Source organism: Macaca nemestrina, chromosome 9 (assembly GCF_043159975.1).
Source record: "Macaca nemestrina isolate mMacNem1 chromosome 9, mMacNem.hap1, whole genome shotgun sequence".
Taxonomy (NCBI): domain Eukaryota; kingdom Metazoa; phylum Chordata; class Mammalia; order Primates; family Cercopithecidae; genus Macaca; species Macaca nemestrina.
This window is the reverse complement of record NC_092133.1, coordinates 37,150,662-37,166,933: the sequence shown is the minus strand read 5'-3', so window position 1 is coordinate 37,166,933 and position 16,272 is coordinate 37,150,662. Positions and strand designations below refer to the sequence as shown.

At 44.3% G+C, this 16,272-nt stretch overlaps 1 protein-coding gene across 3 annotated transcripts in view; it reads right to left on the bottom strand.

Annotated features, from left to right (window-relative positions):
• LOC105478460 (phosphoinositide-3-kinase adaptor protein 1) overlaps nucleotides 1-16,272 on the bottom strand; it is a 129,983-nt gene that overhangs the window by 37,118 nt on the left and 76,593 nt on the right. For 2 of the 3 annotated variants that reach the window (XM_011735797.3, XM_071069374.1), the window contains one exon: nucleotides 71-166. The exons of the other annotated variant lie outside the window; for it this stretch is intronic. In XM_011735797.3, coding sequence (XP_011734099.1) covers nucleotides 71-166 — 96 coding nt within the window. The remainder of the gene's footprint in view (nucleotides 1-70; nucleotides 167-16,272) is intronic. 3 annotated transcript variants of the gene reach the window in all.

The window sequence follows — 16,272 nt, the reverse complement described above, 5'->3', positions numbered from 1 at the left end:
GAACCAGACAATGTCTTGCATTTGTTTCTCTTTCACTCTTTTGGCTTCCCTGCTCATGGCTATGACTTACCTTCTAAAAACTTGCGGATCATAGAGTCCTTAGTGGCCTGAGAGAAACCATCTCTAGGGATTGGGTTAGATGTACTGGCCTGAAGCATTTCAACATCTAGATGGAAAAGGAGACTAAGATTTATATATTGTTCTCCTCCACAGGCAAGGAGGTTTTTACAGATGGAACTATGAGGTTTGGCAACTCTCTTAAGAGATTCAAGCATTCATCAATCTATCCATCCCTCCATCCATCTACCTACTCAAGAAGGACACTCAGTAAGTGTGGGGCATGAAAGAGAGCAACGTGCACAACCCTCAGGCTCTTCCTTGCACCACAGGTCTCAAAGGGTAAAGATATGCTCATTTGCATTTGAAAGAATAGGTTCAATTTTGAAATACTATATCGTCGCATTGTTTATTACAGAAAAAATGGAAGCAGGAATAACAGGGAATAAATTGTGTTTATGATTTCATAAATATGCAGTAAACACATAAATGTGCTGGGAATGATAAATAATGAATTTTTGGAAGTGGTTACTCTATGGAGAGGGAGAGAGGATCACTGGACTCGGAGGGGGTTGACAGAGGACCATAACTGGAATCATATTATTTAATTAAAAAAAAATCTGAGACAAAAAAAGGAATAAAAAGGAAATACATATTCTTGAAGATTCTGATGAAACTGAAGATTCAGAATCTTCAAAAAATACAATATTTTAGATAATTGATATGCTACCCAAAGGGGGCAAAATAAGATTCTATTTTTGTATTTGCTTATATATGTAAAAAAGAAACTCTGGGCCAGGCGGGTGGCTCACACTTTTAACCCCAACACTTTGGAAGACCAAGGCTGAAGGATCACTTGAGCCTAGGCGTTCGAGTCCAACCTACGCAACACAGTGAGACCCCATCGCTACAGAAAAAGAAAAAGAAAAAAATTAGCAAGGTATAGTGGCACCCGCCTGTGCTCCCAGCCACTTGGGATGCAGAACCGGGAGGATTACTTAAGCCAAGGAGGTCAAGGCAGCAGTGAACTGTGATCATGCCACTGCACTCCAGCCTAGGCAACAGAGCAACACCCTGTCTCAGTAACAACAACAACAAAACAAAAAAAAAAAAAAAGAAAAAAAAGAAGAAGAAGAAAGAAAAAAAGAAAAGAAAAGAAACCCTGGAAGGAGATATAAGACATTGATATCAGTGGTTTTCTAGGAACTGAGAAGATGGGGATAAATAATACAGAAAGATATTCCACTGTTCATCTTCTTATATTATAGCTTTTCAGCCTATTCGAAAAAATAAAGAAATGCAGTATTCTGATATGTTTGTGTTACCTTATTAACCAAAAAACACACAAACAAAAAACAACCTCCTTATTTCTACTTCTTCAGTTTATGTCTCCTGGCATAGTAGACGCATGACATAAATATAATGTACCGTGATGTCTTCCAGTTCAGGGCACTACAATTCCAAATGAGGAACCAGTAAATGAATCCCACCCGCCTGCTCTTGTCACCACTGAATTCCACAACAGACTAGAAAGATTAGGGTAATTGTACTAATCCTGAAGCATACCTAGAGATGCATTCATTATTTTAAACACGTTCTGATAAGAACTCACACCTAATTCATTCCTTAAAAATTCAAGACCAGAAATATTCTACTTACATGAGACTTTCAGTTTAATTTGCTTAATTGTGTTTCATGGAACATTTTCCTCATGGAGTTAGAAAATGGAGGCTGGGCACAGGATGTCACACCTGTAAGCCCAGCACTTTGGAAGGCTGAGGTGGGAAGATGGCTGAGCCCAGGAGTTCAAGACTAGCCTGGGCAACAGAGTGAGACCCTGTCTCTCCAAAAAAAAAAAAAAAAAGAAAGCCAGGCTTGGTGGCTCACACCTGTAATCCCAGCACTTTGGGAGGCCGAGGCAGGCAGATCACAAGGTCAGGAGATCGAGACCATCCTGACTAACACGGTGAAACCCTGTCTCTACTAAAAATACAAAAAATTAGCCGGGTGTGGTGGCGGGCGCCTGTAGTCCCAGTTCCTCAGGAGGCTGAGGCAGGAGAATGGTGTGAACCCAGGAGGCGGAGCTTGCAGTGAGCCAAGATCGCGCTACTGCACTCCAACCTGGGCGACAGAGCGAGGCTCCGTCTCAAAAAAAAAAAAAAAAAAAAATTGGCTGGGCATGGTGGTGCAGACCTATAGTCCCATCTATTCAGGAGGCTCAGGTGGGAGAATTGCTTGAGCCCAAGAGATCTGGCTGCAGTGAACTAGGATCATGCCACTGCACTGCAGCTTGGGTGACACAGTGAAACCCTGTCTCAAAATAATAAAAAGAAAAGAAAAGAAAAATGGGAAGGAACACATATTCTACAGGTGTGTGCCCTGCTAAGAGCAGGACCCTCCTCTACCTGACCAAGACTCTGTATTGCCTTCCTTCTTCTCAATTCTTACCCCTATCTCCACTCCCACCTGCCTGACCCTGACCCCAGTTAATTTTTGAAACTCCAGTTTGAAACTCATCATTAACCCAACAATGAAGCACCAAGGAACTTACCCCCAAGGGAAGACATGCTTGGGTCAGACACCCGTAAAGATAAGGGGAGGGAGAAACTCCACAGACCTGTGATCCAGCTTTATACTGCCCAATGCTGAACCCTCTAGAAAACCATACCTGTCTCAGGCCCCAGCATCTCCAGGAACCTTCTCCAGTGTATAGCAACCTCAGGACCATTTTAATCACTAATCACCAAATCTCCCAGGCTGATAATATCAGAGCGCAAACCTCACACACACTATCTGTCAATCCTGTTGACAGAGTGGTAAAAGCCTCATGCAATGGTCCAGCTATTTTCACTACCAACATTCAATTTGAGAGAGTTGATTTGCATATCAGAGACGTAGGTGCGAAACTGAAGGAGCTATAAAGAGAATTTAGGGAAATAAAATGTGGAAGAAAATAGTAGAAGCAAGAGCAGTCCTGGCTGGTCCTGGCATGCTCATATATATGGATGCAGGCTTCCACTCTGGGTACTATAACCCCTTTCCTAATGTGCCCATTTTGGGAGAAGTTAAAGAAAGAACTTAAAAAGAGAAAAGAACAAGCCAAGTGCAGTGGCTCATGCCTATAATCCCAGCAATTTGGGACGCCAAGGCAGGTGGATTGCTTGAGGTCAGGAGTTCGAGACCAGCCTGGCCAACATGGCGAAACCTCGTCTCTACTAAAATACAAAAATTACCTGGGCGTGGTGGCGTGTGCCTGCACTCCCAGCTACTCAGGAGGCTGAGGCAGAAGAATAGCTTGAACCTGGGAGGCAGAGGTTGCAGTGAGCCGGGATTACACTACTACACTCCAGCCTAGATGACAGAGCAAGACTCCGTCTCAAAAAACAAACAAACAAACAAAAAAGAGAAAAGAAAAAAGAAAAGAACAGAAAAAAATGTGCACCCGTAATGAGACTTAAGAATATCATGACTCCTTCCACCAAGAAGGACATCATTTCTATAGCACTCTTGACAAAAATTCATAACCTCAGCCCAATTATAGAAAACATCAGACAAATTCAAACTGAAGGGCATTATACAAAATAACTGATCAGTGCTCTTCAAAAGTATCGAGACAAGGAAAGACTAAGGAACTGTTGCAAGCTGAAGGAGACTGAGAAGAAATAACTAATGCATTATAAGATCCTAGAAAGGATCCCGGAACAGAAAAAGAATATCAGTGACACAACTAGAGAAATGTGAACAAGGTCTATAATTTAGTTAGAAGTATTGTGCCAACGTAATTTCCTGGCTTTGGTAATTGTACTATGGTTATGTAAGATGTTAGTATTAAGGGAGCCTGAGTGAAAGGTATGCAAGAACTCTGATGTTTTTGCAACTTTTCTCTCTAAAAGTAGTTCAAAATAAATTTTTTTTTTTTTACAAAAAGGAGAGGAGGGACCACTATAGCAAAACTAAATAATCATAGCTCCTGGGGATGACCCCATGATCATCCTTCCTGTCTGCTTACACTATCAAGCTAAGTACCTTCCAATGACACTGTGGAGCACATGTGTGTGGATGCAATGATCGAGGTGGTGCGAAATGAATCACTTGTGAAAAACAAATATTTTTACTTTATAGTCACACCTTAACTGGTGGTTAAGATCATGATTTTGGAAGCAACAATGTAGGTGGTTAAATGTCAGCTCTGTGACTTGGTAGAGTTCTTCGGCCTCCTTGAGCCTCCCTGAGAGTGTCTCATAGGATGATGAGAAGCATGGGCATTAGGATCGAAATGCATAGGTTCCAACTGTGTTTTTCCCACTTCTGGCTGTATTGACTACACACCCACCAGTCCAACACCAACCAGTCTTTTTAGGTTCAATCAAACATTCAGACTCACAAGATGACCCTGGGACATGCTTGGCACCAGTTCACTCAGAAAGATGCAGGACACAAGCTAGGAGGGCAGTGACAAGAGCTGGTCTTCCTTTGAGCCAGTCCTTGCACCTGACCAGCAGCTCAGATGCAAAGAGACAAGATCCATAGCAGGCCGCGCTGGTGAAAAACCTCATGTCCTACAAGAGCAATTTCTCTCATAGCAACTCCAGAGGCATAGCTTCCAGGGTCTGCATGAGAGATATGCCAGAGTCAATGCCCTCAGGAAAGCCCAAAGAACGGTGTCCCTTTGAAGTATTTCTAGTTCCTGTAGAGATCCTCCCAGTTCCAGATGCAATTTACCAATCAGGAGCCATTTTTATTGTAGGCAATGTTGCCTGGAAACATAGTTGACATTGGCTCTTATCAGGTTACCGGGGTAACAAAGCTAGGAAGTCAACTGAAGGTCAAAATCTTATGCAGAAAGGGAAATGATAGCTATTATATTTTCTCTTTGCCCATAATTATCTTGGGCCAAGTTTTAAAAATCCTCTCAGCTTCTCTCTCTTCTTGTCTGTAAAATGGTGATAATAATAGTATGTATCTCACAGGTTTGTCGTGAGTATTAAATTAGGAGCTTGCCAACTGCTTAGCACAGTATCTAGCACACAGGAAGTGCTAAAGGAATGCTAGCTACTATTATTATTATTACTATTATTTTTATTATTAAATTCTATACCCAGGCTAATGTCCTAAACAGAGAAAATTCAAAAAAGAGGATTCAATTTACACTTCTTTCAACAAGACCTTTACTTGTTTGAACCCAAGTTTTCTGTCTTCAAAGTAATGAATGCTTATGAGTTCATTGTAATATTTGAATTTCCACACATATTCTCAAATACTTCATTATTATATTTAGCCTAGTAAAAACTATGCCTACTCAATATATTTATATTTGAATATACCTAAAGCACGGGAGGAATCTTCAGACAACAAACATCAATTCTTTACAATAGAGTTATTTATGGAAATCTGACTCACAGACAAGGCTGGCCAGGTGCATTTTCTTTATCATGGCTTCTGGACACTAAGTACTGGCTTGACAGAGCCAGCAGGCTTCTTCCCTCCTTGGTGAAGGGTCTGCCACTGCGGTCCAGACCAGACTTGGAGCTCCCATGCCCATTTGCCTTACACTTCCCTGACACTTCCCTGACACCTATCACACTCTTTATTAGCGGCCCAGCAGTGAACACCAAGGGGCAATTCCTGCAGCTCTTTCACCCCTGCTGGCACCACTCCATGCCACCAGGACCATAGGGAGAGGCCAACCTTCAGGACAGAGCCTAAAGCCAGAGGATCCAAGGCATGGCTGGAAGAACATGATGGGGGCAAAGGTGCAGGGAGGAGAGAGAGGGTGGTCTGCAGACACAGGGAAGACCCGAAGTCAGGAGTAAAGGCACTGACGAGGGCTAGAGTCAACTGAACAGACTGCATGCAGGGGACAAACTTAAGTCAGAGAAAGGCAGCAGCTGAAACCAGGGAATTAATAGAGACCCAGGTGCTAGCCACTGAGCAACCAGTGCAGGTCGGCATCATGATCAGAAGCACGGACTTTGATATCTTGGAGACCTGGGTTCAAGCCCTGGTTCTGACTCTTCCTAGCTCTGTGTCCTTGGGCAGTCACCTGACATTGCTAAGTTTCTATATCTCCATCTGTAAAGTGAGGATAAGTAACAGTACCTACCTCATATGATGATCATTCGGGCCAAAGGAGACAATGCTTATAAAATGCTTACTAATAGTGCCTGGCACTAAATTTTCATTGTTATCATTATTATTATATTGAGGCATCTTAATTGGCATATCAGTTTTCTATGGCTGCTATGACAAATTACCATTTAAAACAACATAAATTTGTTATCTTATAGTTCTGTGGCTCAGAAGTCTGAAATAGGTCCCACTGGGTCAAAGTCAAGGTTTTGTCAGGGCTGCATTCCTTTCTGGAAGCTATAGGGGAGGATCTGTCTCCTTGTCCTTTCCCAACTCTAGAGGCCACCTGCATTCCTTAGCACTAGGCCGTCTTCTGCCATCTTCAAGCCCAGCAATGTTGGGCAGAAAGCTTAGCTGAACTGAGTCCTCTCCTTGATGCCCTCTGTCTGGTCTGTTTTCTGACACCCTCTTCCACTTTTAAGGACGTTTTTGATTATATTGGGCTCACCAAGGTGATCCAGGATATTCTCCATATCTTGAAGTCAGCTGATTAGCAACCTTGATGCTGTCTGCAATCTTAATTCTCCTTTGCCATGTAACTTAGCATATTTACAGATTCAGGGGAATTATTCTGCCTCTCAAGATAGGCCCAAGTATCAGGCATAGTCATTCTGCCATGAATTTCCTTCCCATACTGCGTCAGTGAAGGGAAGAGAGGACAGGAATTAGGGCACACTCAAGTGAGTCCATCATGTTTACACACAAACTAGGCAGCCTTGCTCTGAAGTAGACATTATTCAGTCTCTAGATGTGCACTGCCTTAAATGAAGTTACCTAAAAATGGTTTTTCCATTTATATTATAAAGAAAATGATATACATATATTTTTTGAGACGGAGTCTTGCCCTGTCAGCCAGGCTGGAGGGCAGCGATGCGATCTTGGCTCACTGCAAGCTCCGCCTCTCGGGTTCACGCCATTCTCCTGCCTCAGCTTCCTGAGTAGCTGGGACAACGGGCACCCACCACCACACCTGGCTAATTTTTTGTATTTCTAGATTAGAGACAGGGGTTCACCGTGTTAGCCAGGATGGTCTTGATCTCCTGACGTCGTGATCCGCCCGCCTCGGCCTCCCAAAGTGCTGGGATTACAGGTGTGAGCCACCGTGTCTGGACAAGAAAATGATTTTTTAAAATCTTTAGTTGAACATAAATATCTTTGTAGACCAGGAACAGCAGTTACCATACACGGGCCTCCATGTCCCTATTCCATTTTCATGGCAAACATCACTAACCAATCATAGCATTCTTTCTGTCCTTCTCAACACAGCACCCAGGCACTCAATATTGGCCAACTGGGGCCAGTATTTATTAAAGGTGTGGTAGCTCGTGCCTGTAATCCCAGCATTTTGGGAGGCCTAGACGGGAGGATCACCTGAGGTCAGGAGTTCAAGACTAGCCTGGCCAACATGGCAAAACCCTGTCTCTACTAAAAATACAAAAATTAGGGGGTGTGGTGGCGGGTACTTGTGATCCCAGCTACTTGGGAGGCTGAGGCAGGAGAATTGCTTGAACCCAGAAGATGGAGGTTGCAGTGAGCTGAGACTGTACCACAACACTCCAGCCTGGGCAACAGAGCGAGACTCCATCTCAAAAAATAAAAGGAAAAAGAAAAAGAAAAAAAAAAAAACTAGGCTGGGCACAGTGGCTCATACCTGTAATCCCAGCACTTTGGGAGGCCGATGGGGGTGGATCATAAGGTCAGCAGTTTGAGACCAACCTGGCCAACATGGTAAAACCCCATCTCTACTAAAAATACACACACAAAAAAAAGTTAGCCAGGCATGGTGGTGTGCACCTGTAATCTCAGCTATCGAGAGGCTGAGGCAGGAAAACTGCTTGAACCCAGGAGGCGGAGGTTGCAGTGAGCCAAGATTGCACCACTGCACTCCAGTCTGGGTGACAGAGCAAGACTCCATAAAATTTAAAAAAAAAAATAAATTATAAAAGAAAAAAATACTGGCCAACTGGCATTGGCATGTGAAATTATTTTTAAAATGCTCTTTTCCACACCTAATTAGGCACTAAGTCCTGACAGTAGCAGATATTACCTTTGTAATACCACATTTTTTAAAAGGTACCTGGTTGTCTGGGGTTAATGAGTGATAAAACCCTCTCAGGCTCTAAATATGACAACTCCACATATACACACAACCTGGACATACAGTGAACTACACAGAATATTATGTAAGTGAAGGGAGTCTGTTTCTAGACAAAGAGCATTTTGGGAGGGAAATCAGAACAAATCCCTGCATTCCTGGATGTTCAGGGTTTGTACTTCAGATCCTAAGCACTTATACTTCATGACTTGCAAATTAAAAATAAACCAAAATGCACTGAAACCTACTGGTCTGAGGAAAAAGTGCAAAGTTCTTTTATTTCAGCAAAGAAAAACAACAACAATGGCAAGGAGACTCTGGGGCCACAGCCTCCTACTGGAAAAGCCAGCTATAGAGTCACACTGCACTGTATTTAAGGAGTCAGTCAGAAAGAACCCACTCCTGGAATGCAAGAAGCTTGAACAGATGAGAGAACACCCAAGCAGGCACTTAATTAAAGAATAAATCAAGGGCAATAGTGAATTCTCAAAGACACCCATATGATACTCTTCGTGGGACACAGACCACTTAGCTGCAGTGGAAACTCCATCCAGATTATATGCTGTTAATTTAACAGAAAGCCAAGTGAGTATATAATACAGTGAAATGTCAGCTACTGAAAGACTATTCTTCTAGAAGGCTTTCAAACCCTGAAAGGAGGCCAAAAGAATTTTTTTTCCCCAGCAAGAATCTTTTGTGGCTAAAAAGAGAGTCTTAGAGCAAGGAGCATTATAGTCAAACATTTGAAGATAACCTGGAACCTAATGGATCAGTTTGCCCCCAGGTAGAATGGTTTGACTGACCATGCCAATAAAAAAGTCCAGCTTTTCTGTACGCTAAAGAAGTAATGGGATGGAAGAAAGAGGGAGAGGGAGAGATGGGAGAGATATGCAATCACACACACACACTCTCTCTCTGTGATAGTTAATTTATTTTATTTTTTGAGACAAGGTCCCACTCTGTCACCCAGGCTAGAGTGCAGGGGCACAATCATGGCCCACTGCAGCCTCAATTTCCCAGGTGATCCTCCCACCTGAGCCTCCTAACTACAGGCACGCACCACCATGTCTGGCTAATTTAAAAAAAAATTTTTTTTTTAATGGGTTTTCGCCATATTGCCCAGGCTGATCTTGAACTCCTATACTCAAGCTATCTGCCCACTTTGGCCTCCCCAAGTGCTGAGATTACAGGCATGAGCCACCATGCCTGGCCTGTGATGGTCAATTTTAGGTGTCAACTTGACTGTATTAGGGAATACCTAGAGTGAGGGTGTTTCCAGAAGAGAAGCATGTGAGTAGAAAAGATCCACCCTCAATGTAGGCAGGCATCATCTCATCAGCTCAGGGCCCTAATGGAGCAAAAACAGACAAAAGGTGAACTGGTGTCTCCCCAGGGGCTGGCATACACTGCCATACACTCTTCTTCTCTGGGTTGGACATCAGAACTCCAGGCTCTCCACCCTTTGGACTATAGGACATACACTAGCTGCTCTCCCCTCGGTTTCTCAGGCTTTTGAGCTGAGACTGAGAGTTACACAATCAGCTTCCTGGTTCTGAGGCCTTTGGGCTACATACTTTGGACTTCTGAGTTGATGCTGGAACGAGTTAAGACTTTTGGGGCAATTGGAAACGAATGAATGTATTTTGTATGTGAGAAGGACATTAATTTTGGAGGCTAGGAGCAGAGTGCTGATTTGAATGTGTGCCCCAAAATTTCATGTGTTGCAAACTTAATCCCTCCATCCTCATGAATGGATTAATGTTGCTATCGTGAGAGTGGGTTTATTATCACAGGAGTAGCTTTTTTATGAAAGCAAGACCCCTCTGGCTCTCCTACTCTTGTCCTTTTGCCATGTGAATACTTTCCACAATGTTATGATGCACAAGATGCCAGAACCATGCTCTTGGACTTTCCAGCCTCCAGAATCGTGAGCTAAATAAACTTATTTTCTTTACAAATTACCCAGTTCATGGTGTTCTGTTATAGCAACAGAAAACAGACTAAGACACACACACACACACACACACACACACACACACACACGAGAATAGCAGTGTAAAGTTACAGGGCTAATGAGTGATGGTTGACATTGGCAATGAAGAAAGGACTGAGGATAAATAGTTTAGGAGAAGCTGCAAACAAGTTCTGTGGTTTTCTTATGCAGACAAATGCCTCAATACAGTACCCCCGGCAAGCACAAAGACCCTCTGTCATGCAGGAGTGAGTCTATGGGATGCATTTGTGGTGCTGTGCAGTGAGTCCCATGTGGTAGCCCACCTGAACACAGCCCCACCTACATTCTCAAAGCAGTGTTCTTTTCCTCCATAGCACTGTCACAGTTTGTGGTTATATATTCAGTTATGTGGTGTTTTTGTTTAACATCCAGCTCTCTCACTAGAATGTAAGCTTTGAAAGGCAAGTTTCATGCCAGCTTGTTTAATGACTCATCATCACCTAGCACAGCATGATTTAAACACGAGAGGTTTCATAAATATTTGTTGAATGGATGAATGAACAAACTAATAAAGGAAAAACAAACGAACACATGAATATGAAGGCATCTGGGCTTTGTGAAGGAATCTGGGCATTTCCCAAGCTGAGAAAAGAGAAAGGCATTTTAGGCAGAAGGAAGAATCAAGTGCATGGGAACATGAAAGAAAAGGCAGCTTGTAGTGACCAATGGAGTTACTGCCACCCTGAGATGTCCCACACTCGGGGACACCTAACAGATGTCTCAGTACCACCTATCAGGCGGGTGAGGTCTTTGCACTGGAATACCGACACACTATTCCACCCACAAAGTCGAGAATTACATCTTATTTTCTGGTAGCTCAAATTCAAGAAATCGTTGAACACCTATTGTGTACAGCACTGGGATGGGCATTGTGGATGATACAAAGCTGTAAGACATGCTTCCTATCGAGGCCAGGAGAGGGTGACCAGAGAAGCCTGTATATAACTAGAGCCCCAGGGGATGTGTGTGCAGTGTCCCAAGGAAAGCGTGACCTGCAAGCTGTGCAGGTTCAGAGGGGAGCAAGGTTGCTGCTGGCGATGGGGATTTTATCTTTTTAAAACATTCAATCCAGCATGCTTTCACTAAGTCCCTATGTCCCCAACATAGTTCGTGTATTTATGGAGGAGCAAAAAGCAACAAGAAGTCAGGAGGTACACTGAGCTCATCTCCCTGCTCCCCAGTGGATTCTGTCCTTGCAGGTGAGAATTCATGCTGTGCACCCAGGCCCACGGGTCTTGAGGCATCTCTTGGCTCTACTCGCCAGAATCCTCCCAAAAGGGATGCCAGGAGGATGACAGAGCCTCAGCAGTCACAGGGAGGGAGGCTCCTGAGAGAAAAGGATGCAGATAGGAAAGACAGTATGTCTCATAAGCAAACCAGTAATGTAGTCATTTTGCATACAAATCATCCTTCAGTTGGTTTCAGACCTACAGGGCTGGGCTGTGAGGTTCTTTACAGTCCCCAAGTGTGCCCCCAGCTCAGACAGAACCCAGCTTGCAGAGAGGGGCTGTAATCAGAGAGATCAGGTAAAGAAAACACTGCAGGAAATGATCTGTTACAAAGATGCCAGTTACCAAGGAGGTTGCTAAGGGAAGCTGGCAAGTTAGCTAGAGCTAAGTCAGCTCTCCACTACATAAACACTTGAGCTACAGAACAATGAGGTAGGGATCAGGGGTTCAGAAGAAAAGTTCAGTGCAGGGGTAACATGGAGCAGAACAGTCCTCTGGGATTGATTAGTGAGTCTGCAGTTTCTAACGGCAAGATGATAACACCTTTCTCCTTTCGTTCCTTTCGCTTTGTGGAAGAAAAATGAGGCTCTCAGGTATTGAAGCAAAGCTACAACCCACAAAGCAGATTACCTTGGAAACAGACTGGACAAGGGCCTCCCAGAACTGGCTCCCAAGGCCATTCTACCCAGAGCCTCAGAGAGGTGACCAGTCACTGGGCAAGCTTTCAACACAAAATTAATCACCTAGGTCCAGGGACCACCAGGACTTAACATATCATTCTCTAAGGTAAGGGCAGGGGACAAAGAACTAAGACAGAAAAAGATGAGGAGATAGTGAAAGCACCCACGGACATTCGCCTGGAGTTTTATTTAATGTTTGCATAAGCTTGTCCTCAATAAAGACATTTTATCTCTTACATAATAAGGTGTGGAAGTTGATGCTTTAAATATGTGGGGTCTTTTTTTTTTTTTTTTTTTTTGAGACAGGGTCCCATTTTGTTAGCAGGCTGGAATGCAGTGGCGCAGTCATGGCTCACTGCAGCCTTGAATGCCCAGGCTCAAGCAATTCTCCCACCAGAGCCTCCTGAGTAGCTGGGACCACAGGCATGTGCCACCATGCCCAGCTAATTTTTAAAAATTTTTTTGCAGAAACGAGGTCTTACTATGCTGCCCAGGCTGGTCTCAAATTCCTGGGTTCAAGCAATCCTCCCGCCTCAGCCTCCCAAAATGCTGGGATTACAGGTATGAGCCACCATGCCCGACTGATCTGTGGGGCCTTGATCAAAAAATTCTCAAGAGAATTGGGAGCAAAGTTGAAGGTTTGATAACAAAGACACATAGTTACCACCTGGTGGCAGCATATCTAAACTAAAGACTTGTGAGTGTGACGTGTGTGCGTGTGTGTGTGTGTGTGTGTGTGTGTACACCCACGCAAGCAAGTTCAGGGGAAGGAGAGATTGGAGCAGAATTGTACGATCTCATGGTCAGAACCCAACACCTCTCTCCAACCCCATTTCAGTTAACACTGGGAGCTTCCCCTATAACCTTCCAACTCAGGTGGTTGCCTTGGATTCTCTTTGGAGAAGCAACCTCATTACCACCCCTTTCCCAAACTCAAGTCAGAAATATTTGTCCCAACAACAGTTAGGTGATCTCCAAAGCAGTGGTCTGAAACCGGCCTAAAGCCTGCCACCCTATAATGTTTGTACTGTGAGCGAATCAATGAGTAAGCGACTGAGTGAATGAACACAGCCTAATTTCCTTAATATGGTTATTTTCAGCCTCTAGGGTTACCACAGTCAATGGTGGCGCACTGATAAATGTGGCAATCTAGACATTTAGAAATAGCCCCTGTATAAGTGTCTATCTCAGGGCTGACAAATGCAGACCCTAGAAAGGCAGGCCAGGAGAGCCCTATATTCCAGTGGGACAGCAGACAGATTTGCCTCCTGGGAATTCGAAGACACAGATTCCTGATCCAGTCCTCCCTTGATGGGACTTAGGTAAGTTACTAAATCTTGGAGCCTTAGTTTTCTTTCCTGTGAAACAGAGATCATCCTATGCACTAAACCCTAGGGTGGTCAGGTGAGATCACGGAGACACAGGCAGTCCGTGGACTTTGAAAGGGCTGCCAGGTGTTCCAAGTTATTACTCTGCTGGGGGGTGCTGCAAATACGCATTTTAGATTTAGCAGTTTGTCCTTTATCCTACTTCTTTATGAATTAAGCTACCTTGTCACCTACTGAGCCACCCTTAGGAAAATGAATTATTCCTCCCCAAGTCCAAGTTGCTGCTGCTTCTGAGCCAGGAGGTAAGCGATCATTCTCAAGGTAAAACTTGACAGCCACAGGGACAGAAACACAAACCAAACCATGTCTAGAGTCAGAAAATTCAGAGTTCATATAATCGGGGAAATGAAAAATGTGGGCCAGCCACGGTGGCTCACGCCTGTAATCCCAGCAGAGTAATAACTTGGAACACCTGGCAGCACTTGGAATAACTTGGAACACTTTGGTTTGGGAAGCCAAGGCAGACGGATTGCTTGAGCTGACAAGTTCAAGACCAGCCTGGGCAACATCACAAAATCCCATCTATATGAAAAATACAAAAAATTAACTGGGCATGGTGGTTCATGCCTGTAGTCCCAGTAACTCGGGAGGCTTAGGTGGGAGGACGGCTTGAGCCGGGAGGCAGTGGTTACAGGGAGCTGGGATTGCTGGGATTGTGCCACTGCACTCTAGCCTGAGCAATAGAGCCAGAACTTGTCTCAAAAAAAAAAAAAAAAAAAAAAAAGAAGGAAGGCAGGCAGCAAGGAAGGAAGGAAAAAGAAAAATGCGGTGAGTTTCCTTTTCCTATGCAAAAAGCAGCCAAATGTGACAGCCTGCCTCCCCCACTGGTGGCCTCCTTCCAGCTCCACGGCACCCAGAAGCCCCCTGGCCCGGGTGACTTTACAAGTTGCCAGTTGGCTACAAACCAGGCTAGCTCCACAGCACACTGCTGCCTTGGGAAGCCCTGGTAAACCTCACCGATCCTGCTGTGAGGGGCCCAGCAGACCAGGAATAATGGGAGAGACACCTTTGGCATTCCCTGAAGGTTTCCAGTGCTGTGGTGGGAGCATGGCATGTGTTAGAATATCCAGGGGGACAAGTGTAAGGCTCTGTCAACCCTAAACTGCCAATAAAGTAGGGCTTTCTTTAACTGTCCAGTAGTTTCATAGCAAAGACACAGGGCAGAAAGGATGATGCAGTCTCCAGATTCAAGTGGGTACTGGTGGTTCTCCAAGTGTTCTTTTGTGAGGGAGTCCCTATTCCACAATGGAAAGGATTGGTCCTACCCACTTCCCTGCCTGTATCTCCAACAACCAGAAGAGATCAGTAACTGAAATGTGCTAGATGCTCCAGAAATGCTTATTGGGTATATGGATAGGATGATGGGCAAGGCTAGGGGGCGCCAGAGGCTGCTTTGTTATCCAATATCTGGAGTTGCAGATAGGGGAAGAAAGGCTATAGAGGCTAGATGGTTTTTCCAAAAGGAACCACGACTAAAATGCGTGGTGTTGGATAACAATTTCTGCCACAGTATACAGAATATGGTCCTAATGACAGAGAAATCTGGATTCAAATCTGGGCTCTATCACTGATTGGCTGTGACACTTTGGGAATGTTCAGTCCCTCTGTGCCTCTGTTTCCCCATTTGTAAAGTGCAGGTAAGAAAAGCATCCTAGTGGGTAGCTTTCGGACTTCAGTGAGATCAAGGGTGTGGATGGTAGTGATGGTGCTTTCTCTCCCCACATCCATGTCAAGGCACAGCTCATTTGGGAAGAGCTTCCACCAGCACTTCCAAGCCTCCCAGTTAGGTGCTGGAGGGAGCTTTTATTGCTCTTTCCCCTAAAGGAGCACCCAATCTAACTGACAAACACCTAAACAACCACTGGACCACATCTTGCAGGTTCTGGGATCGGTGTCAAAGGCTTGCTGGCATCAGAGACTGCCTCTGGCCCTCTGATCAACCTATGCCTTCTCTCCAAGGCACCCTGTTGGCGCCTGCTCTTCCATGAGTTCACGGATGGGAAAGTCAGGCCCGCCTCCCTGTGGGCCCAGGGCCCTACTGTCTTCTTTTCAGGCTGAAGGCTTGTAATACTCAATCTAGCCCATTCCAGAAACTTCCCCATCCATAATGTTGATACCTTGGTGGATACTTCTCTTTCTTGAATCTATTAATGAAACCCATAGGGAAGGAGGGTTAAGTCTCCAGTGGTGCCTCCGCATGCTTAGCATTTGATAGCGAATGATGGTAACACATGAATAAGCCTCTTAGAGGGCCTGCTGTGTGGGTCTCCTGCTTCAACTCCAGTATGTGCGTGGAGATCACATCCACTGTTACCTAGATCAGTGGTTCTCAAGGGTGGTGGCACTGCCCCCCTGGGGCATTTGGAAAAATCTATGAGGGTGTTTTGGGTGGTCACCAAGGAGATGGCATTTAGTAAAAGGGGGAAGGACCCTAGACATCCTGCCATGTGTGGGACAGCCCTGCCCATTGAAGAGGTGTTTCATGTCCCTCGTGACTTTCAAATATTCCTCTAGACATACATTTAAGTTTTAAAAAGCACTTATGATACATATTTATACCTTTATGTATATTTCTGCACATCTGTGTATCTGTACATGTATGTGTATATTTTTAAATTTAATGTCAGCAGATACAAGCAAAAATATAAACAAATATACCTATCATTTTATTACTAATTAT